General features: G+C 47.8%; 1 protein-coding gene across 7 annotated transcripts in view; it reads left to right on the forward strand.

Moving 5' to 3' along the window:
- The window catches only part of Acsl1 (acyl-CoA synthetase long chain family member 1), a 69485-nt gene extending 47107 nt beyond the window's left edge, over positions 1–22378 (forward strand). For 6 of the 7 annotated variants that reach the window (XM_037211727.1, XM_037211728.1, XM_028881182.2 and 3 more), the window contains exons 6-21: positions 787–886; positions 1087–1265; positions 4629–4661; positions 4809–4860; positions 5344–5417; positions 7801–7878; positions 10260–10394; positions 11928–12062; positions 12949–13044; positions 13960–14032; positions 16152–16240; positions 16736–16852; positions 17537–17680; positions 19909–20010; positions 20111–20182; positions 20642–22378. In XM_037211727.1, the coding sequence (XP_037067622.1) occupies positions 787–886; positions 1087–1265; positions 4629–4661; positions 4809–4860; positions 5344–5417; positions 7801–7878; positions 10260–10394; positions 11928–12062; positions 12949–13044; positions 13960–14032; positions 16152–16240; positions 16736–16852; positions 17537–17680; positions 19909–20010; positions 20111–20182; positions 20642–20782 (1620 nt within the window). In that variant the 3' untranslated portion in view covers positions 20783–22378. Of the gene's footprint in view, positions 1–786; positions 887–1086; positions 1266–4628; positions 4662–4808; positions 4861–5343; positions 5418–7800; positions 7879–7942; positions 8021–10259; positions 10395–11927; positions 12063–12948; positions 13045–13959; positions 14033–16151; positions 16241–16735; positions 16853–17536; positions 17681–19908; positions 20011–20110; positions 20183–20641 lie in introns of all 7 variants that reach the window. The other variant, XM_037211729.1, reaches the window with a different exon arrangement.
- The last annotated feature ends 1835 nt before the right edge of the window (positions 22379–24213 follow it).

A 24213-nucleotide genomic window follows, 5' to 3' on the forward strand; every position in this document is an offset into this window, starting at 1 on the left:
GGGACATCAGTGAGTTGCTATGCAGCTGAGGTTAGTGGCGAGAGAAGCAGTAATTGTATCACCCCTTGCCCTGGTCACTTTTCTAGGGAGAATTATTTTCAAGACAGCTTTCTTATTTGACAGATAGGTGTTCTTGCTCCCAGGTCTCAGACCTTACTCCGTACTGCTGTGGGAATGGCGTTCCTCAAACCCCACAGCCTTTGGGCGCCCAGAATACCTTAGGAGTTCCGGGTGGCCCACGGGGTAGAGCAGATCCTGTGGCACAGGCTCACTCCTGTCCGCCCATGCCTCCAGGCTTCTGTCCAGCCTGCTTACTCACTGGCCTCACGGCCTTAGATATTGCAAGTCCCTTGCTGTTCTCTCTCCCTGTCTCCCCCATGCTCCAATTGTGTCCCCGTTACAACAGGTACACTCAGATTTCTCCCCGCCAAGGTTTCCGCAGCCGTCTAGAAGCCGCAGCGGGTGCCTGCTCTCTAAGCCAGTCTGTCTTGTGATGGTCCTGTCTTCACACACTTGCCTCCCTTCCTTAGGCAGATTGCAGTTTGATTTTTAACAAGAGACAGATTTTTGTACGCTAACTTAAAAAGGAGAAGATTGCAAGAATAGACAATACGAAGGAGCGAGTATTTGTTTTGAACTCTCCTGGTACCCGGTGTGCACAGTGGTAGACAGGCTAATGTTCATTTTGCTACAGTAGATGCTTCCGGTTTGACTTGCCGCATATTGCCCTTTGCAATGATTCTGGCCAGACGTCACTTTTTTCTTTCTGTGACTTTTCCTGTTTAGTGGGTGATCATCGAGCAGGGATGCTTTGCTTATTCGATGGTGGTTGTTCCACTCTATGATACCCTTGGAGCCGAAGCCATCACCTACATAGTGAACAAAGGTACGTCTTTGACCTTGGTGTGACCATTGTCCGAGGTGTGGGTTCAGATTCGGTGACTTGGCATCCGTATATCTGCTTGGAGGGGGGAGTTTCACGTTTAAATCTGCATCACTCTGGCATGTTTCATATGTGTGTGTCATATATTCCGGTCAAGCTTTTGACCTCCCAGGACTCACTCCTCACCACCTCTTCGTTTACAGCTGAACTCGCTGTGATTTTCGCTGACAAGTCAGAGAAGGCCAAACTCTTGTTAGAAGGTGTAGAAAATAAGCTAACTCCCTGCCTTAAAATCATAGTCATCATGGACTCCTATGGCAGTGATCTGGTGGAACGAGGCAAGAAGTGTGGGGTGGAAATCATCAGCCTGAGGGCTCTGGAGGTGAGTCCTTCCACATGGCCTGCTTCTCCGAGGGGTTGGATGTGGTACCCAGTGATGCTGTCATCCCAGTGCTGGTCAGTCATGTTAAAGACACGGGACAAATTCCCATCTTCCCACTAGACGAGGATTGGACTTGCATGCTGCGTCATTTGTCTGTTTTGTTTGGCTTGGTTTTTTAAGATGGTCTTGCTCTAATAGCTGAGACTGGTCTAAAACTCACTGCAGAGCTCAGACTAGCCTTGAACTTGTAGCAGTTTTCTTGCCTTAGTCTGTCAAATGCTGGGATCACAGGAATGAGTCGCTTGGCCCAGTTAAGCTTCTGTTGCGGTGGTAAAAATCACGGCCAAAAGCAACTTGGGGGAGGAAAAGGTTTATATGGCTTATGTGTCCCAATCACACAATCCCATACAATCACAAACAATCACACAGCCCATGCAATGGGCGGGGCCTCTGTCCATCAGTCACTAATTAAGAAAATGCCTACAGGCGTGCCTGCAGCCTGATCTTATGGAGGCCTTTTCTCAATTGAGGTTCCCTCCTCTCAGATGACTCTAGCTGCTGTCATGTTGACCGGAAACTGTCTGGCACAGCTCACTTATTTATCTCTTGGTTGTTTTTATTTTCGATGTGGTTTATTTTCAGCTGAAGCACAACTTCAACAGTAACCGTTCTAGGAGTATCGGGGGGCGGGGTGTGTGTGTGTGTGTTGTGTGTGTGCATGTGATCTGACCCCAACACTGGCCTTAGGTTAGGAAGCAAGGAGACCAGCAGGAGGTCCTTTTTATATGTGCGTCATAGGTAGTCCATCACACTGCACTACTATTGCTGAAGATGGAACTCTTTTTGAGACACTGTTAGAAATAAGGTTTTAGTTCTTTATGTCTACTTCCCTTCCTCTACAGAAAATTGGAGGCTACAGAGCAGGGTCTGTGGGGCCTTTCTCGGGGAACCAGTAGTCAGAGGGAAACTCATTATTCCAACACCGACATGCAACTATGCATGCACTCACCTGCACCCATGCAGCATACGGAACGGCTCCATATGCATTTTTGCCTAGGCTTCGTCTTTACATTAGAGTTTAGCTAGCTTTTTACCCAGATCTTCCATTGGGGTGTTTTTGTTTTATAAACTTGTCGTCTCCTTTCATCCTATTGAAATCTCTTTCCCTACCTGCTTTTCTGTCCCTCCTCCGAGATGCATGCACATCGTTGTTTTCTTTTGCCTTTTTAAAAAAAAACCACTGCATGAGAAAGAGGTAATTTTATAATTAAACATTACTTTGATGAATGAATGACAATTATAGTACGGAGTTTATATTGAAATCTTGTTTCACACTCACCTGCTTAATGTCATTTATGCATTTTAGACATTTTGTAAACAAAAATGAGAAGAGAAGAATTTAAAGTTCACATCATGGTTGATTGTGAGGTCATTTACACTTATATCCATTTACATTAATACATATATTTGTAGCATCAAGGTAGGATATAGGCATTTTGGAATGTTCGCATCATCTGTTTTAGTTATGAACATTTCAGACATACAAACTGTTGAGTGATACAGCATACAGCCATATCCCTTCTTCCTACTAAAGAGTCTGTGGTTAAGGTGTTAACACATCTACTTCAGCAGTACTTTCCCCCAGGATCCATCTACCCATCCATATTTATTATTGGGAACAGACTCCATTACTCATAAGTACTCCAGTAGGCTTGTCATTCACTAGAACTCAGTTTTATTCATTTTTCACCTAGAATGACCACTTTCAAAAATAATTGTTGCCTTTTTTTTCCCCCTAAGAAATAACAAGACAGACTTAAGGCTCTGAAGCTGTCACTCCAAGTAATGGACCCGTGGAGGTCATGCTTCTTTTCCTAAATTAAAAGCAAATTGCATGTGACTCTGGCTTTATCTTACTCACCATCAGCTGAAGATTCTAGAAGTCACTTAAGAACAGATTAGCTGGGCATGGTGGTGCATGCCTGTAGTTCCAGCAGCTTGGGAAGTGGAGGGAGGAGGTCATTTCAAAGTCATCTTCAGCTACCTAGCTGTTCTGAGGTCAGCCTGCCCTACATGAGTGAGGTCCTACCTCAACAACAACAACAAAAGGGAGGAAACTGTGAATGGATGAGTAGAAATCAGTAAAGGCAATGAAGCTCATTGGGAAAATAATTTGCAGAAGTGCTATGCTTTAGTTCCTTATTGACTGTGGAGTGGTTTTTGTTGTTGTCATGTGTTAAGCTGGTGGCTTTGTACATTGCCCAGGCTGATCTGGAACTCCTGGGCTCAAGCCGTCCTCTTGCCTCAGATTATAGGTGTGGGCTGCGGTGCCCAACCCTAGTTGACTCCTAATTAGACGTCAGTGTTCTTGTTTTTTAACCTTGGGTCATGATGTATGTAATTTAAATCGATTAAAAGTGTGCTAGGTGGAGCATGCCCATCTAATTTCCATTTTATGGGGGATGCCAACGCACCCCACATGCATTCTCAAGCAGGTAAACTGAAGCACATCCCTGATAGCAGAAGTCTGTGCCAGGAACACCTGTGCCTGGAGACAGAGAACACCTGTGCCTGGAGACAGAGCTTAGAACAATGCTCTGTTCTAATGCCCAGGCCAGAAGCGGCCTCCCTCCTCCTCGCAGCCTGTTTCAGTCCTCCTTCCCATGTATGGAGCATGGGTAACTGAGCCTCACTAACAGGGCAGAGAGTGTTTCTACCTGTCAAGAGGTCATGGAGGTGGAGTCAGGTGCTCAGGGAGTGCATTCTCTCGTGGGATAGGGTGCTGAGGACCGGCAGGTCTTTGCTTAAGGCCAAGAGCAAGGCTTTGTTAAACGTCATCATAGGAAAAGGAAGGGGCCTAAAATACAGTGCAGAGGATTTTGCTGTCTTTGGAATCAATCCTATTTCCAAGACCATTTATGTAATGGTTTCATGTAAGAGACAGATAACTGGAAAATGTCTTCCTAGAACTATAGATACAATGGCTTTTGTTCATTAGCATTGTTCTAATTCATTTAATTTGAAGATGATGGTATTTCAGCCAGCTCAGAGTGAAATCTGCAGTAAAGGCAGGAACTGGTAGGAGTTTAGTCTTTTATTTTTTTGTATACGGGTGCTTGCCAGCATGCATGTCTGAGAAGCATAGATGTGCAGCAGCTGAGTCCAGAAAAGGGCATCAGATTCCCTGGACCTGGAATTACAGACTGTTTTTGCCATGTGGGTGCTGGAAATCCAACCTAGGTCCTCTGGAAAAGCAGCCAGTGCTCTTAACCACTGGGCCATCTCCATAGCCCTGACTTTACTCTTCACAGTTAGAAAATCTTATCACTGAGGTTTTGTTTCTCTCTCTCTCCTCTAATTAAGGACCTTGGAAAAGTGAACAGGAAGAAACCCAAGGTAAGCACTCTGGATTACTCTGAATTACAACCTTTTGTTCTTTGCAATTCCGAGTCATATTGCAGACTGTTGGAAATGCAGGGTGATACCTTATGGCTTGGTGTATTCTGTTCTGATGTAACCCGTCTCTTTTAAAATTTTCTTCAGCCTCCAGCACCTGAAGATCTTGCAATAATTTGTTTCACAAGTGGAACTACAGGTACATTTTGAGATGTAATTGCTTCAAAGCAGTATCTGGAAGCCTGTGCTCTCTGCCTGCCTTTGGGGTAATGTATTGACTAATTATAGACAGGCTCAGGAAAGCAAGAGACAGAAGTGGACTGAGTGACGTCATCCTGTTGCTCCGTGAGGCAGTCTCCCAATCTGAGAGCACTTTGTAGTTAGTTCAGTGCTCACTGAAAGTGACCTCAGATGTACTCGATCGGGGTACTCTGCTGAATACAATCCCTAGTTTATTTCTCCTGTTGATGCACATACAGACCTTAATGAAGACTGTTTACAGTGATTTCCTGATAGTAAGTTTCCTTGAAGGGATCTTAGGTTGCTCAGAAATGTGATATTACTCAGCGTTGGGCTCCCCAGTGGGTATCCAGCAAGGACATCCGAGGCCCTAATGGTAGAGGGTTTCTGGGGTTCTTGGCTGGGGTATCTAACCTCACTCTGCTCCCTCTGTGCTCTGCAGGCAACCCCAAAGGAGCAATGATCACTCACCAAAACATTGTGAGCGACTGTTCAGCTTTCGTAAAGGCGACAGAGGTAACTCTTGAGAGGATCATCCGGGTCTTCACATTCACCGATTGCTCTTAGGCCCCAAGAGAGAAAGACCCAAAGCTCTCCTCTTCCCCGTTAGGTCCACATGGCATGTAAGAGCACTGAGATGTAAATCAGGCCCAGAGCGCCTTCTCTCAGATGGCTTACCTGTGGACCCAGTCCTGTAAGCCTTCCTATGACATGGGGATGCATCACCAGGTGGAACTCGAGGTGGCCTTCGTGTGGGGATGTCACTCTATAAGTGCTTTTTGGAAAAGACAAAGGAGAGGCCTCCCAGTGTCTTTACTCTAGCTTTAGGAACTGAATTTCTTTACGTTACCAGCGAAGCTTAAAGCCAGCTGAAGGTTGGGAATCACCGCTCTGCCCTGTGGTCACTTTGACTCCAGTCAGTGTCCTGTCATCTGAAGGTTTCTGTTCACAGGTCGGAGTCTGCACGGGTTGCCATTAACAAAGCCCGACAGCCCATTATTCCCCCCAGTTTAGGAGGCTGAGAGTTCAGGACCAGCTGGCAGCAAGTTTGGTTCCTGGTGAGGGCTTTTCTCCCTGGCTTGCCGATGGCTGCCTCTCTCTGGGTGCTCCAGTGTCTCCTCTTCTCATGAGGCCCCAGGCTGTTGGGTCGGAGCCTACTCCCAAATCCAGTCATCTCAGGGCCCTGTTCTCGAGACCTGGGGCCTGGGACTGTTGAGTGTGAATTTGGGAGGGAGCAGAGTTCAGTCTGGAACTCCAAAGATAGATCGCATGCTTATCTTTGCAAAGGCACGTTCTTCTCACGTCTAACACAGTGTGCTGTTGCAGGCTCCTGGGAGTATCCCGCAGCCCTGCTTCTTGTGGCAGGAGGCTGTCTGCACCTCAGGGTTTAGGGGAGCGGACGTCTTTCTTTGGTGGCTGTTGAAGGCGGATTTTTTTTGAGGGTGCTTCTAATTAATTTCACTCCATGGTCCCTTTTTTTGGGGGGGGTCTGCTGTATAAACAAAGCTCAACACTTGAATGCCCCACCAAAGTGAAATTTGAATTTCCCCGTAGGCCTTCAGGGATCACTTAAATGACAACAGAATGTCACTGAAAATAGTTTACACTATCAGGGAGCAAGCTCCACTTCTAAAACTTCTCACCGTGACCCTGGTGGCATCTCAGAAATTTCAAAGTATGAGTGCTGGGAAAGTACCTCAGCAGTAGAAAGCAAGCTTTCGAGGCTCGAGGCCCTGGGTTCAGTCCATATTCACACACACACACACACACACACACACACACACACACACACACACACACACACACACACACACACACACACACACTCACTCACTCACGCATGTACATACATATAAACACACATGCATATATGGATATTACTGGATCTGATTTCTCATTATATAGCAATGTCACAGTAAGAAATACTAATTGAGATGCATTTCTAACATTTTTAGATTGAACTTAAATTATAGCCTACCCATCCCATAGTCAGTGACCCCACTTAGGGTTACATTGTTACTAAAACTGATCCAGCTTTGGGGATAAGAGCATATGACCTAGAAAGTAGTACAGATCACACACACACACACACACACACACACACACACACACACACACACACCCCTCATTTCTGATAGATATGACTGCAGCTGCATGGGCAGGCTTTCTTCGTGTTAATAACATGCACTGCGCCCACCCTAAGAAGGCCCACTCTGAGGAAAACTAGGCGTCCACACTTCATCGGCCCATAGGCTCCTCTTGGTCAGGATTTTATAGGAGAGCAGGTCTCCTCAAGGCAGACTTGAGGTTGCATTAAACACTGTGGAGCTCTTTCCTGAGCTGGAGGGAGGTGTTAGGTAAAAACATGGATCCAGCTCACCCGGTAGCAGCACTGACCCTGGGAAGGAAAGAGCCTGGGAACCCATTCTCCCCCTTCCCTTTGCAATAACAGTGCTGTCTTGTCAGGCGGCGGCCGCGGGTCTGACGGTGCTCGAGGGGCAGGGGAACTACCTGGTAGTGGGGTGTTGTAACCAAAGCAGGTGGGGCACACGGTCCCTCAACACTCCAGTTCGGGCGAGCTTCTTTACAGAAGGGAAAATCATTCCCAAGTGGGTGCGCTGAGTGAGTAGGAGCGACTTCCGCTCTGGCTGGTGTCGCTTTGAGACGGGGATGTGGTCTGTGTCAGAGCATTTACCTGGCACGTGCCATGCTCTGCCGCCATCCCCAGGACTACTCCTTAAAAAGTCACTTTCGGTTCCTTGGTGAGAAAAAGCATGGCAGACGTGAGCAGAAGTAGTCTGTGGCGAGTGTTGAGGGGCCGTGCGCCCCGCTCTGAGGGAAAACGGGTTCATCCTGGAAGTCTTAACTCTCCTCTTCTCGCTGGTGTCCTTGCTTTCAGAGCGCATTCGTCGCTTCCCCAGATGATACTCTGATATCTTTCTTGCCTCTGGCCCACATGTTTGAGACCATTGTAGAGGTAGGCATCGACCGTGTCTCCCCGCGTGTCTGTGTGCGCCCTGCTAAGTTGTTGTGTCTTGCAGAGAACACTGACCTTGAATGCCAGTGACACACAGATCTCGTACTTGCCACTGGCACACATGTATGAACAGCAGCTGCAGGTGAGTATGGTGCGCGGCCACCGTCACACGCACGGTTCTCCGCTCAGCTCCATTCGCCACGGCAGATTACTGGAAAGAATAGGAATTCTTCTTCTAGGTCCAAACTGGGAATTTGAACTTTAACCCTGCAGTTTAAAGCTGAGAGTTTGAACAAAGAATGCCCATAAGCACACAGTTGGAGATGAGCTATTAAAAGAAGGTTTTTTCTTTTCTTCTAATTGAAAATAACTTTCGCTGGGCAGTGGTGGTGCACACCTTTAATCCCAGCACTCGGGAGGCAGAGGCAGGCATATCTCTGTGAGTTTGAGGCCAGCCTGGACTACAGAGTGAGATCCAGGAAAGGCACAAAGCTACACAGAGAAACCCTGTCTTGAAAAAACCAAAAAAAAAGAAAAGAAAAAGAAAATAACTTTCTTTTTCATACAGTGTATTCTGACCACTGTTTCCCCTCCCTCGTCTCCCAGATCCTCCCCACCTCCCCACCCATCAAACTCTACCCTTCTTTCTCTCTTTAGAAAACCAACAGGCCAATTTAAAAAAGAAAAAGAAAAAAAGAGCAAACCAAAATAAAGCAAACAGATACACACAGAGAGGAAAAAAAAAGCAGCAGAAACACATACACAAGACAGACAAACCCATATAAACACAAAATAGCAAATGATAATGGATAAGCAAAATACAAGTAAAGTTGGAAAAAAAAAAAAAAGATTCCCAAAGCATTATGAGACAGAACATCTCCAAAAGATACCTTTGCTTCGGTTGTGTATTGACCATCTACTTCTGGGCATGGTGTGATTTGTATATCCTTTTGGTGTGATCTGTATCTCCAGTGAAACTCCACTGGAGAGAACTAATGTCCCCTGTGGAGTGGTTGTCAATTGGAGACAGCTTCTGGGTTAGGGATGGGGGCCTTTGCCCAGGTCCCCTCAGTGCTGAGGCGCCGTCTGGTTTAGACCGGTGCGGGCCCTGTGCATGCTGCCACCGTCTCCACGAGTTCCCTGTGCATCAGTCACGTTGTGTCTGGAAGGCCTTGTCTCCTTGGAGCCTTCTGTCCCCATTGGCTCTTAGAGTCTTTCCACCTCCTCATCCACTGAGTTCCCTGAGCTGATGGGAGGGGTTTGGTGGAGACGTCCCTCTTAGGACTCAGTGTCCCGAGGTCTCTCATGCTCTGCGCGGGGTCCAGCTGTGGGTCTCCATGTTAGTTCCCAGCTCTAAAGGAAATGTTTTAATTCATTGAATCCGATGTCTCCGAGGCACCCGTTATGGAAGATGCCTCCCTCTTTGTGCTTCTCACTGATACACAACTTAGCTGAATCTCTTCACTAACATCCCATATTCCCCCGGGAGGGAGATGGTGTCTACCTGACCTTCGTCTGGGTTCTCTGTGCGCACACAACCATGCGCTTAGTTTAAAACCTGACCAAGGGCAGAGAGATAGCTGAGTTGGTAAAGTGATTGTTCTGGAAGCGTGAAGACCTGAGTTTGTTCCCTTGTGAGAATGTTCTGGAGCTCTGGTCAGCCAGCCCAGCCTAGGCAGCGAGTCCCAGGTCCCAGAGAGCTCCCGCCTCACCAGTGCGAGGCTCACAAACGCACACAGCACCACAACAGGTGCCCCCACCACCCGGTGAAACTTTTTTTGTGTGTTGAACTTGAGATCGGCAGATAGATGGTTTGTGTAGTCTGCCTGGGTGGCCGGCACAGTTGGCAGGCCATAGGGAAAGCAACATTTGGGATAATCTTGTGGCCAGCTACTTGGAGTCCTGACCCAAGATAATTCAGTGTCTTTTCAGAAAATTTGACTTCGATCCAAAAAAAAAAAAGGAAATGAGATCTTAATAAGCCTGGTCTGGAGGCAACAGGTTTTTATTTGGGGAATAAATAAGCTTTCAAGTTCAACATATTTGGGGTATGTAAAATAACATATAACTCATCCAACAGATGTTGCTTGTTAGCCCCAGATAACCCTTCTCATTACCATCAGAAAGAGGTTGCCCGCCCCCACCCCCCAACCCAGGTTCATACTAACTCCTGTGGCATTGGGGTGGTGAAAACACTCCGTTTCCATGCTTGTCCAGTGGCGAGTCAATGTCGACACATTTTTAAAGGAAGCACCCGTATTTCGGGAGCCTTACGGCTTCTGGAAGCTGGTTTGAAACGCTAATGCTGCAGGCTGGCCTGCTCTGAGTCTGGTGCGTGAGCCCCTGGTAGTACTGAAGCTTGTCATCTGTCTCCACCCCAGTGTGTAATGCTGTGTCATGGAGCCAAGATAGGATTTTTCCAAGGAGACATCAGGCTTCTGATGGATGACCTCAAGACGCTTCAGCCCACTATCTTCCCGGTGGTTCCGAGGCTGCTGAACCGGATGTTTGACAGGGTGAGTCCCCAACCGTGAAGTGTGGGGGACAGAAGGTGGGGCGGGGAGGCCTGGTGCCAGTCCGACGAGGGTGCAGCCACCTACCCCTCGACGGCCTCAGCAGTCCTCTCACTCACAGAGCGTCAGTCTACACCTCCGCAGAAGCAGAACTCTCGCGGCACAGGTCTGTTGGTAAGGGAACACACTCCGCACCCTGGAGATGCTCGGCCGTAAGCGGCAGGACAGTTTACTTCCCCACGATCCTTGGTCTTCATTCCTCATCTAGAAAACGGACTATCCGTCTCCCTGTTTCATCGAGGTGCTAGGGGGTCACTCACAAACAACTGCGAGATGGTTTATTAACCGTTCCACCAACCCTTGTGTGCATGAAGCATCCTTTCACCTCACCGAGAGACTCAGGGTCCAGGCCGCAGTGCCAACCGGGAAGATGTGGCATCTGCTGTCTCAGCACAGACTGCTCAGTCGAGCAAGACCAGCGTGGCCAGTCTCCGAGCTGAGTGTCTAGTGGGCACTGTTAATCATACTTTTCCTTTTCTTTTCTTGTTGTCTCTAAAATACCTTGTTGGTTTTTAGTCCATTCTTTCAAAAAAAAAAAAAAAAAACAAAAAAAAACACCTTGAAACAGTTGCATTGAGATATAATTCACAGGCTGGAGAGATGGCTCAGTGGTTAAGAGCACTGGCTGCTCTTCCAGAGGTCCTGAGTTCAATTCCCAGCAACCACATGGTGGCTTACAACCATCTGATCTCTTCTGGCATGAGGCATACATGCAGACAGAACACTAAACATAATAAAGAAATCTTTAAAAAAAAAAAAAGAAGAAGAAGGAGAAAGAAAAGAGATGTAATTTACATAGTCTATAATTTACCCTCTTGAGTTTCGTGGTGCAGGGCCTGGGGGTCTCGAGCTCACAGTGAGGTAGATGTGTGAGGCTCCAGTTCAAGACCCGCAGTAAAAGTGGGGAGTTCAATGGTCTTTGAGGATATCACTGTGCGTGCTACAGCGGGGAGCGTTGGCCCCTTCCAAAGATCTCTGAGTGCTTTCAGAGTTTTCTAACCACACCAAAAATCACTTTCGGCACCCCAGAAAAGAACCCTTTGCCTGCTCTTTATTACCTCCTACCTGCTAGGTTCTTGAGCAACCAATAGCAGACCTTCAAAATGTACAGTTCAGCGTTTCACAACTTTTTATAGCCTAACACTGTCCCACTGTGTGGTCATCCCCATTTTACTTAGCCGTGCCTTTATTGACAGTCATTTGGGTGGTTTCAGCTTTTGACGACTGCAGATAAACCTGCTGTCAACATAACACTTGTGTGTAGGCTTCTGTGGCTATGTCTTCATTCCCGTAGAGTTGGGTCTTGGGCCAGATTTGTATTTAACAGCTAGAGGGTCTGGCTGGTAGTTTTCCAAAGCTGTGTCCCCCCTCCTGCAGCTCGGAGGCTCCTGTGTGCTGTCTCCACCACACTGGTGTCTGCCCTTTTGATTTTAGCTGTCTTGGAAGATGTGAAAACCTTCCCTCTTGCCTCACTAGATTTTTGGCCAAGCAAACACCACAGTGAAGCGGTGGCTGCTGGACTTTGCCTCCAAAAGGAAAGAAGCTGAGCTTCGCAGCGGCATCATCAGAAACAACAGCCTGTGGGATAAACTCATCTTTCACAAGATACAGGTAGCGGATAGATGCTCGCCATGGATGTCTCTTGGAAAAGTCGGGCGTGTGTGTGTGTGTGTGTGTGTGTGTGTGTGTGTGTGTGTGTGTGTGAGAGAGAGAGAGGAGGGAGGAGAGAGAGAGAGAGAGAGAGAGAGAGAGAGAGAGAGAGAGCTGAATGGTGCAGATCTGTAATCCCAGCTTCTAGGGAGGCATAGGTAGGAGGATTGCAAGTTCAAGACTAGCCTGAGCAACTTAGTAAAATCCTCTTGCAAAGTTAAAGATAAAAAGAGGGCTAGAGACACAGCTCAGTGGTGGAATGCTTGCTAGCATGCTCGTCACAGCCTTGAGAAATCAGACAGACAGACGCGACAGACAGACATGCACACACACACACAGATTGGGATAGATAGGAAGCCAAGAGACAACAACACATTTCCATTCTTTCTGGCACCCATCTGAAAGAGGCAGAGCTGTTAGGTGGATCCTGTTCTCTACCTACATCTGAAAACGCTGCAGTTGTTCTAGGTAGAAGGATTCGGGGTGTGTTAGCTTTCCTTTAGCTTCTCTGGAACAAGTATGCCACTCCTGAGGTGATGTTTTAAGCCTGAGAATAAGAATGTGTAATATCAGGGGCTGTCCCAGATGCCAAAAATGTGGTAGTTGCCATAATCTGATCTCTAAGACATCCATCCGCAGAGTGCTGGCCTGGTGCCAAGTCTGCCAGGGGTCGTGGGCAGCTCTGGGAGGAATGAGCTTATCCTGGGTTCTGCTGTGGGCACCAAGAGCTCTGTCTCAAGTGAGAGTCCTGTCCATGCAGCTGCGGGACAGCTGGTCCCAGGCAAGTGTCTGGCAGAGGAGTTCTGACCCGTGCATAGGTAACCCTACCTTCTCTCTGTCTTGCAAGTCGAGCCTGGGTGGGAAAGTCCGGCTGATGATCACGGGAGCCGCCCCAGTGTCCGCCACAGTACTGACGTTTCTGAGGGCGGCGCTCGGCTGTCAGGTGAGGTTGATCACGCCACCCAATTATCCCAGGCGTTGTAATGCTGTGGGCCCATGTTTTGATTGACAGAAATTTATGTGTATTGTCATTGTACCGCCTGTCGTATGACTGCATTGAGTAATGGCTAAACTTCTGTATCACTTCACGTACTTATCACTTTTGTGTGTGGTGAGAACACTTAGAAACAGCTCAGACATTTTCAAGTAGATGGTTCATTGTATTTTGCTCTGGTTTCCATGTGGTCGCCCCTGAGCGCACTCGCCATGCTGTACAGTAGATCACTTGAGCTCAGTCCTCCTTGAGGTTTTTATGTAGAAGCCATGCCTCCAAGTATCTGTTCAGTCTTCCCAAGCCTCCTGGCCCCTCTTTTGTATGTCTTGGTTTTGCTTAGGATAGGTTAGTGCCAGATTTCCTAGGGGAATAAATCTGTGTGTGGTTGGCCCTGTGCAAGATTGCATGTGTGATTTTATCTTCTAGGGGAAGGTGTGAGCCATGCCTCTAGAGTACGGCTAGAGGAATCGGATAGGGGATAAGCGTGCCCACACACCATGCTGTGACGCTATTACAAAAGAGTCCAGGGCTCATGCTGACAGTTAGGACATGTGTAGGAAATCCTGGCTTAGCAGAACAGGAGTACTACCGGGTGGGTGCTGACCCAGTCTATGAGGGCTCCCCCTTTGCCTGTCTGCAGGAAGTTGAGTGGGAAGGCAACATGGACCACAGCCAGTGTTTGGCATGGGGGTGGGGACGTTTGGATGCATTTTATGCTTAAGTGAATGAACTTACTAAACTGCAAGTTGAAAGGGTTTCAAAGGCTGGGATTCCTCGGGAGTTAGTAAAACTTAACTTCTTGTGCACTTCCTGCAAAGACATGGCTGCCCCACATTAATAATGTCTTGTTTCTCGATGACCAAGTTCTATGAAGGCTACGGACAGACCGAGTGCACCGCTGGGTGCTGCCTGAGTTTGCCTGGAGACTGGACAGCAGGTACGGTTGTCAGGAGAGCCGTTTCCAGGGTCTCCTCATTGGCGTTCCAGGTTGGGATGCCTTGGAAATAGAGTCATCCTTGACTGGTCCATTAGCCTCCTTGCACAGCAATGCATACTATGTCTCGAGGAATTAGGCCTCAGGCAAATAGTCCTGCGGTTCTGTGAGCCGGGTAGAAAATGTCCCTGGACCCAGTGTGATGAGACTGTGATGCATCCTAGCAGAGGCATCTGAGAGGAGCCGCCTCCTCCACAGACTTGCCGGTGATGGAGCAGGGTCTCATTTGCTGGTGGTTTTAACCCATAAGTAGGTATTACATTATACTGTGTGCTGTGCCAACTCTTGGAAGTGCCAAGAGCAATGCACACAAGCCCGTTGCCTCAAAGCAGGCAGGGAGGACAAGACCCGAGGACAAGCCTCTGCAGTGGATCCGGGTCTGAGGGAAGGGCTTCTGGTGGACACCGTGTCAGTGTTATCCCTGTGGGGAAATAAGTTATAGATGTTGTTTACATAGCCTGCAGACAGGGAGAACTCACTGCATTGCTGCGGAGTCGTGAAGCAGACTGCAAAGCTTCATGCTTCTCTCCGTCACCCATTGGTGGGATAGTCTACACAGCAGTGCATGAGCTCCCCTGGCTTATCGGGAGCATTACAGATGTAGTAAGCATCTAGCAACATGGACCCAGCCTCTAGCACGGTCTCGCAATGTACTTCTACAGGAATCAATGCGGCACCCGGAATTCTACCGCCTTTATACCTTCAGTTTTTATCACCATATTCCTTAACAGCCAGAGGATTTAGAACAACCACCTCTATATCAGATTAGTGAAACGTAGGAAGTATTACCTGTGAGGCTCTTAAAATGTATCTGTGATAGCTTACGTTTGTTTTGGAAAAAGACACCCTTCCTTGTTGGCTCTCCATTGCTGCGGGGAAATCACCAGGATCCAAAGCAACTTGGGAAGGAAAGGGTTTATTTCATCGTGGTGCCCTGAAGTCGTAAGCCATCACTGAGGGAGTTGAGAGAAGGAGGCAGGGCAGGAACCAAAGCACAGGCCAGGGAGGGAGACCACTGGCTTGCTGTCTAGCCATGGCTTGTCCACCTCGCTTTCTTAGAGGATGCAGGACCACCTGCCCATGGGGCGGCCCCGCCCACAGTGGGCTGGGCCCTCCTGCATCAATCATTAATCAGGAAAATGCCCCAGAGAGTGAGTTACAGGTCAATGCTATGGACGCATCTTCTCAGTGGAGGCCCCGCTTTCCATATGACCTAGTTTGAATCAAGTTTTCAAAAAACTAAGCAGCACAGGCCCTGTCCCTAATACTTTTAGACAGGAGACCATAATTGACTGTGGAAATGTCTTAAGAGACCTAAACGTAAAAACACGCTTCTCTAAAAACAATGGCTGTGCCGATCGGAACCGAGGGGTGTGTCAGAGAATCACCAGGGTGTCCAGGGCTACCTGTGTTCTCTGAGAGAGTGGACATGAAGAAGTTTGAAATTGGTTGTGGTGGTGCATGCCTGGACCAGCACTGGTGAGGTAGAGGCAGGGGGATCAGAAATCCAAAGCCATCCTCAGCTATAAAAGGAGTTGGAGGCAAAAAAATAAAAAAAGTATATGGGTTGGTGAAATCAGTCCATGGAATTGAGGTTTTATTTAGAAGCCATGCCTCCAAGTATCTGTGCCCACCTTCAAATCAGTGGCTGGAGTTTAAATGTTGGAGATGTATTCAGAGCCTCAGAAATGGGAAAGGTCCTGAATAGACCTTTGGGTATTCTCACCTCTCTTAGAGAAAGAAGACCTCTTAAATTATTTTACCAGGCTGGGTGGTGGTGGCACACGCCTTTAATCCCAGTACTCGGGAGGCAGAGGCAGGTAGATCTCTGTGAGTTCGAGGCCAGGACAGCCAGGGTTGTTAGACAGAGAAACCCTGCCTCAAAAAATAAACAAACAACAACCAAAACAAAACAAAATTATTTTACCAGGCTCAGGCTGTAATTGCCAAAGCCAGAAATTTATAGCAGCTGTTACTATGAGGAGGCTTACTGGTTGTAAAAATGCTTTGGCCCGAGGCCATTCTAGGACACTTTGAAACGATTCTCCCGTTTTATCTGCAGGCCATGTTGGTGCTCCCATGCCTTGCAATTATGTGAAGCTTGTGGATGTGGAAGAAATGAATTATATGGCCGCCAAGGGTGAGGGTGAGGTGAGTGGAAGCCTGTCCATCACGGATGAGTAACATCACCTCCCATAACAACCGCTGTTAGGAGCACAGTTCCGGAAAGCATTCTTGATACAGCTGTTAAGCTTGATTCTATTGGGATCTTGGAGTCAAGGAGGTCAGGTCAAAGGTGCATTTCTGTTTGACCCCCTCGGGGTTGGAGGGAGGACACTTTAGTCCTTCCTCCTGCAGGCCAGTTAGGGCCCAAGAGCAGGATCCAGAAGCTCCCTTGGGACTTGTCTCCTGTCTGCTAATGGCCCTGCCTGTGCCGCCTGTAAAGCCTCCTCACACAAGTGATGTCATCCCCCTGTGCCTTGGCTGTCCCGAGGTCAGTAGGAAAGGAAGTGGGGACACTGGACATGGCTCCAAGACCCTGGCGGGACTTTGGTAATGCCCTCTAGAGCCTAGAAAGGTTGGAATACCCGTGTGTGGATTCTGGGGAGAATCCCGAGGAAATGTTAATAGAGCATCCTTCCTTAGGTGTGTGTGAAAGGGGCAAATGTGTTCAAAGGCTACTTGAAGGACCCAGCAAAAACCGCAGAAGCCCTGGACAAGGACGGCTGGTTACACACGGGGGACATTGGGAAATGGCTGCCAGTAAGTTATCCCCGCTCCTCTTTACAGAGAGGAACATGCCACCCCTCCCCATCCCCACCCACCCTCCACCCCGGCTGTATAGCCTGTGGCTTTTGCACCCCACCCCTCTCCTTGTTGAATGACGTGCTATAGATCCTTTTGTGTCCTGCAGGAGGCAGGCTTACATTCTCAGAATCCTTGATTAAAATCTTGATTTTTCACTGTCTAAAATCAGTTGATAGCTGCCTCCCATTTGGCATCCAAAAAAAAAAAAAATGGTGGGTTTTTACAACATCAAGTGTGTACCTTGATTTGGGTGCTGGCTAGCATTCCCACAGGTTTATAGTGTTGGGACTGGCCCTTCCCAGAGTACTAAAGCACCTGCCTTCCCCTAAAAAAAATGGTAATGGTGGTGGAAATCCGGCCTTTGTAGAGTGATGTGGGAAGGTAAAGCTGTGCCCTGGCCATCGGGGAACACACCTCATTTGGTGAGCAGCATGTATGTGTCCCCGCTTGAGACAGGAGGCTAAATGAAGCAGAGTGGTTAAGTCTGATGCTAAGTGAGGAAGCGGACGTCGCCTGGGCTCTTAGCCTTCTCTCAGCCTGGCTCAGTGGCCCTAGGCGATTTCACATGCCCTGTACTGTGACTGACGGTGGTAAACTAGCCTGGAACTCAGCCCTCGCGCCTTCCTCTCTGACACACAGAATGGCACCTTGAAGATCATCGACAGGAAAAAGCACATATTTAAACTAGCCCAAGGCGAGTACATAGCACCAGAAAAGATTGAAAATATCTACCTGCGGAGCGAAGCCCTGGCCCAGGTCTTTGTCCATGGAGAAAGCTTGCAGGTATGTGCTCTCTAGGTTAGAACCGTTGCTAAGCAAAGCCATGGAATTCGGGGCTTTACAGGTGATTGACAGCCGTGCATGGTGGGACGCCCACAGTCCCAGCGCCTGGGAGGGTGAGGGATCATGAGTTGGAGGCCAACCTGTGCTATTGCTTGTAGACCTTGTTTCAGACATCAAAACAAAAAGGTGATGGACAGATTGAGTCAGTGACTGTTGACCTACAACCGACTCATGGGTGGGTTTGCGCCATTGGCCTTCACTATCCCCCAAGTTGGTTTCTCTTCCGTTTCTGGATTTTCATTTTAACTCTACTTAATTGCTGTGGTATATCTGTAGGAGCTGGATAGAGATGCTAGGGATTTGATAGTATGTTTCTAATTTAATTACGAATGAAAATATTAATACTTATGGAATATAGCACAGTTTTCCATTTTTAAAGATTATTTATTTTGTATGTAAAAGTACGTGCCTCTGCACCACATAATGCCTGTGGAGGTCAGAAGGCCCTGGATTTCCTGGCACTGGAATTACGGATTGTCATGAGCCCCTATGTCGGAGTTGGGAACCGAACCTGGGTCCTCTGCAAGAGTAACAAGTACTCTTCACTGCTAAGTCATCAATCCAGCCCCAAGTTTTACGTTTTTGGTTTTGAGACAGGGTTTCTCTCCGTCAACCTGGCTGTCCTGGGACTGACTTTGTAGACAGACTTGGACTCCATGGAGACCCTCCTGCCTCAGCTTCCTGAGTGCTGGGACTAAAGGCGTGCACCACCAAACCCGGGCACAGCTTACATTTTTTCCTATTTGCCTTTTACCGAAAGTAGTTGTTTTAATAAAGGGAAAAAAAACAAGTCAAAACAAAACAAAACAAAACAAAACTGGGCGTGGTGGTGCACACCTTTAATCCCAGCACTTGGGAGGCAGAGACAGGTGGAGTTCTGAGTCCAAGGCTAGCCTGGTCTATAGAGTGAGTTCCAGGATAGCCCAGGCTACTCAGAGAAACCCTGTTTCAATCAAACAACAGCAACAAAAAAACACAATAAAAGGAGATTTTTTTTTTCATATAATGCATTCTGATTACTGTTTTAAACAAAGAACTTCCAAAGACATCACTGAGCTTGTTTTGTGTTGACATCCTCTGGGCACGGGGCCGGCCCTTATGGGTAGTTTGTATACCCAGTGAGACTCCGCTGGAGAAAACCAATGTTTCCTTTGCCCGTGGTTATTGACTGGAGACAGCTTCTGGGTTAGGGATGGGGCATGCACCCACTTTCCCTCCGAGGGCTGGAACCCTATCTGGTTTGGACCCACGCAGGCCCTGTGCATGCTGCCACAGGCTCTGAGTTCATATGTGTGTTGGTCCTGATGTGTCTAGAGGGCCTTGTTTCCTTGGCGTCCTCCATCCCCTGGCTCCCACAGTCTTTCTGCCTCCTCTTCTGAAGGCTTCCCTGGACCCTGAGGGGAGGGATTGGATGGAGACATCCTGCTTAGGGCTGAGTGTCGTCCTCTGAACATTGTCCAGCCATGGATCTCTGGGTTTCCCCATCCACTTCCCTGATGGTGGCTGAGCAAGACACTGATCTAGGAGTGTAGCAGAATGTCACCACTGGTCATTGCTCCATTCCTCTAAAAGAATGGTGGCATTTGAACCTAAGACCAGATAGACCAAGGACCCCGGGGAAGGTTTTACATTTTTAAACTTACTACTAAGCCTAGCTTATTTATGATATTATAAATCTTTTTTTTTGAGAAAATTATGATGTAAGTCAAGCATATTTGCTGTTGGAAACCAAAATTAGTATTCTAATTATATATCAAATTTCCAGAAGTATACACAGCCATGCAGAGTGGTGCGCACTTGTAGTCCTAGCATTTGGGAGGTAGAGATGAGAGTCGGTAGTGTAAGACTGGTCTCAGCTATGTAGCCAATTCAAGGCTAGCCTGGGCTACATGAGACACTGGTCTCAAAAATAAATAAAAACAAGTAAAAAAAATTGTATCCAAGTAAATAAAAATTGCTCTGATGTTAGATTTTGATTTCCAGTGACTGGTGGTATCACCATCAGTAGGTAAGGCTGATAGTTCCTCACCTGGGCTCAGGCAGCCCACCCTGGGAAGGGGCGTGGCAGGAATACATTCTGAGCGACAGCCCATAATACTATCAGACAATCCCACAGGCCTGCAGTGCAGAACAGTCAACCGGTAATGACTCACTTGTATGTGCTGCAGGCATTTCTCATAGCTGTTGTGGTACCAGACGCCGAGAACCTGTGTTCCTGGGCCTCAAAGAGAGGCTTTCAAGGCTCCTTCGAGGAGCTGTGCAGAAACAAGGTGAGACTCCCCAGCGTCCCAGCCGTCTTCTGCCTCTGCCCTCTGTCCCCAGCGCCGACAGGGAGGAGAGAAAATAATCTGGTTTTTTGTGCATTATTAGGATGTCCAGAAGACTATCCTGGAGGACATGGTGAAACTGGGGAAGGAAGCTGGTCTGAAGCCATTCGAACAGGTGTGACTTCGGTCCGAGTACAAATTCAGTATGGAACAGAACCTGGCTTGATGGTTTTTAATGGGTAGATTGTAGAGGTTGAAGAGCGGACCTAAAGAAATGCTAGAAATAATTTGATGCAGAAGGATTTTCTTTTTAAAGATTTGTGTGTGTGTGTGTGTGTGTGTGTGTGTGTGTGTGTGTGTGTGTGTGTGTGTGCATGAATGAATACAGGTACCAGAGAGGCCTAAGGTGTCCTCTCTCCTGGAGCTGAAGTTATCAGGTTAGCACACACTCCTGGATTCTGTCCTAATGGGACCCGTGTCCGCTGTTGAGAAGGCACGGTAAATGAGAGGGTAGACTGGATGCCGTAAGGGTCTCCGTCTCCTTTGAGAACGTCATTTCCCCTGAGACTTCTTAGGCGGCTTCTGTGCGTCTGGCCTCTCCTCCCCTCGTTCTAACAGCCTCCTTTATTTGCAGGTCAAAGGCATCGCTATCCACACGGAACTATTTTCTGTTGACAATGGCCTTCTGACTCCAACAATGAAGGCCAAAAGGCCAGAGCTGCGGAACTATTTCAGGTCACAGATAGATGAAATGTATTCCACCATCAAGATTTAAGGCGAGGCAGACGACTTGGAAGAAACGGCACACCTCCACAATCCTCCTTGTACCAATGGCCTTCGCATTGGGGACTTTGCCTGCAGCAAGTGTCGGAAGGGACATGGCCGTGATGGACTTGTCCGCAGGGTCTTGCCGTAGGGGTAGTCGAGGGCACGGAACACCGCCTTACAGCCACTTGTGTTACAGCCCATGATCCTGGTGATACACACTTTCCAAAATGAGCCTTAAATATAGTAAAGGGGAACCCATAAAAGTGCTAAGTTATTTAAGACTTCCTCAACCAATAAGGTGGGTGTGGACGCTTCTGTCTCCTGTCTTTCTAATGGAGGGGTTAGGACTCGCCTCTTTCTGATATGTCTGCTCCTTGCTGCACAATCCTGCAGCTGTCTGCTGCTCCGAAGAGTACGGTGCCCTGGAGGAAAGCTGTCCCTTTAAGAGTAAGAACAGGTGTCCAGGCTGAAGAAAGTCACGGTGGACCACAGATTTCTCTTTTCAATCCCGTCGTCCCCCCCCCTGCACTTTTCCACCTCATGTCCAATACACTCACACAACCTTTCTGATTTGCAAGGGTTCCAAATGGTCCCCTGTTGTGCCTGCTGGGACACAAGAGTCCCAGTAAATGAAAGGACAGATCCTCTCCTCAGAACACTGTGGGTGCCCAGTCTCAGAAAAGAAAAAAAAAAAATGGAGGCTCTTGAGAGCCAGCAGCTTCCGGCTCACACAGCAGGATGCTCTTAGACTCTTCTCCAGATCTGGTCCCCCACCCCCTTCCCAGGGGTTATGAGAAATCCTGCCTTAGACTCTGCAATTAAGATGGTATTTCAAAGAACGACCTGGATCGGCCATGTTCAACTGTGATGCCTCCACCGCTGTCCACTCGCTCCTCGTGAAACCAGCTCGTGTCTGTGACAGCCACTAGGCTCCAAACGTGGTTTTCCTAGCAAAAGATGATGTGATCAACTTGCTTTTTTTTTTTTTTCCCCCTCCCAGTTAAACTCAGGCAAAGCATGTCTTCAGAACTACTAAAGGAGTTGATAAATATGGGTACTTATTAAAATGGACAGTAGTAAGTCAATGAAAAACTTCCTGATTTCTGTGAGATGCATTTGACAAGCCAAAATTCTGGGATGTAGAAATCGGGGGGTGGGGGTGGGGGGAGATCCTGGGAATAACTTTTCAAGGGATTGGTTGTTTTTTTTTTTCAAAGTTAATTTGGGAAACGAACAGCATTTCACTTTCCTACGTGTCTTTGCCACATTTGACCTAGTGAAGCTGTCATTTGCACATTGGAGCCACTGTTTGGCCATGTGACAGACAGTGTGTGTGTGTGTGTGTGTGTGTGTGTGTGTGTGTGTGTGTGTGTGTGTATTACCGAACGAAGCACAGCTGGGTTTGCACTAAATCGTCATTGTAATAACACTATTTGGTAGCCTAACTTCATACCTGTATTCTTAATTGCACAAGAAGTCGATAATTTTCACACCGGGGTTTTGAATGTTTGCTTTCCGTGTTGGCTATTTCTATGTTTTATAAACCAAAACAGAATTTCCAAAAACAATGAAGGAAACCAAAATAAATATTTCTGCATTTCGAGTGAGTGGAGAATGTCTTTCAAGTGCAGTGTCACCTTGGAGACAGCCCATGGGGTGCCCCTTGAGTAGGGATGGCCCTCCTCCTGGGACCCCTTCCAGTTGCTTCCTTCCCGTCCCTGGTCTCCGCCTTCAGCCCAGAGTCCTTCTATGACACTCACACGGCCCCTACCCTCCACTGGTCTGGCCACAGTCCTTCCATGCTTGGGGAAGAACATCATGGGATAGAATCTATGCTACAAAGGGTAAGCGTCTCCTGTCTTAGAAGCTGCTTTGCTTGAGGGCGGTGGTGTCAGGAGACGTAGCAGCTGTTGGTCTCTGGCGGTGGGTTAAATGCCACTGTATCGGAGTAATTCTCTTTCTGTACAACTGGTTTGGAGGTGTCTGGTTTACAGCAACCGTTTTCTTTCCCTTTCCTGGCCTGCTCTGGGTTAAGAGATGTTAGCTAACTCCCAATTTCTTTCTAGCCTGTTATGTTTAACACCGCTGCCACCGTTGTTACGACACCAACCTCTTCAAGTTTGTGTTTGTCTCTGTGAGGGGCCTAGTGGTGGTGTTGTGCCTTTAGGAGGGGAGGAAGGAGAGAGAGAGCCAGAGCAAAAGAGTGTGTGTCTTATAGGGGTTTGAACCCAGGGCCCAATAGATGTTAGGCAAGTGCTTTGTCATTGAGTTATCCCCCTAGTATTCTCTTCTTTGATGAGTTCTCATTAAACCACTCCAGGCTGGCCTCGAACTCACTGTGCAGCCAAGGGTTAGCTTGAACGCCTCCTGCTTCAGCCTCCTGGGGAGCTGGCATTACAGGCCTATGACATCAGGCCTAGTCTGTTCTTTCTGGCTTAGGTTTAGTGTCTCATGTTTGTGTTCTTCCTCTAAAGCCCAAGTTTATGAATATCTGGCATAGCTTGGTTTATTCCATTTTCTGTTACTATTAACACAGTATTAGAGACCAGGTAGTTTGTAAAGAGTAAAGGTTATTTAGCTCACAGTTCTAGAGGCTTGGAAGCCTGAGAGCAGAGCAGCCACCATCTTAAAGTGTACAGTTGTGGGTTTAAAGACAGTTCACATTCATGGACCCATCTGATTAGATGTCATCTGGCTGATGGGGACCCAAGGTGTACAGGTTATCACATGGCAAAGGGGCCTAGGAGGGGTGGCCAAGCTCGCTTTTATTAAATTATTTTATTATTTTATGTGTGTGGGTGTTTTTGCCTGCGTGTATCACCACATGAATGCATTGTCTGAGGAGGCCAGAAGAGGGCACTGGATCCCTGGAACTGAAGTCGCAGACCTTTGTTAGCCACCATGTGGGTGCTAGGAATTGAACTCTGGTCCTCGTAACCGCGGAGCCGTCTCTCCGGCCCCCACGCTTGCTTTTCTAACAGACCTACCTGAAAAGCCCAGTAACACCTTTGACAACCCGTGACTGTGCAAATGGGTTAACCCATGAGTGACCACAGAGCCAATCACCTCTAATACATAAGGTATTGGAAGTGACATTTGTAGCTCGAGAGTTTTCTCTCCGGGTCCCGCCAAGCCCCGGCAGTCCGACAGCCCACTTATAAAATAAACACACAGATGCTTATATTAGTTAAACTGTTTGGCCTAATGGCTCAGGCTTCTTGTTAACTGTTCTTATATCTTAAATTAACCCGTGTCTATTAATCTATACTCTTACATCTTCCTTGTCATGGTGGCAGCTGGCAGTGTCTCTCTGCCTCAGCCTTCCACTTCCCAGAATTCTCCTCTCTCTCTGTCCCGCCTACACTTCCTGCCTGGCTACTGGCCAATCCGCATTTTATTTATACAGAGTGATATCCACAGCAAACATTTCTAATGAAT

The sequence above is a fragment of the Peromyscus leucopus genome, chromosome 17 (genome assembly GCF_004664715.2).
Source record: "Peromyscus leucopus breed LL Stock chromosome 17, UCI_PerLeu_2.1, whole genome shotgun sequence".
Classification (NCBI taxonomy): domain Eukaryota; kingdom Metazoa; phylum Chordata; class Mammalia; order Rodentia; family Cricetidae; genus Peromyscus; species Peromyscus leucopus.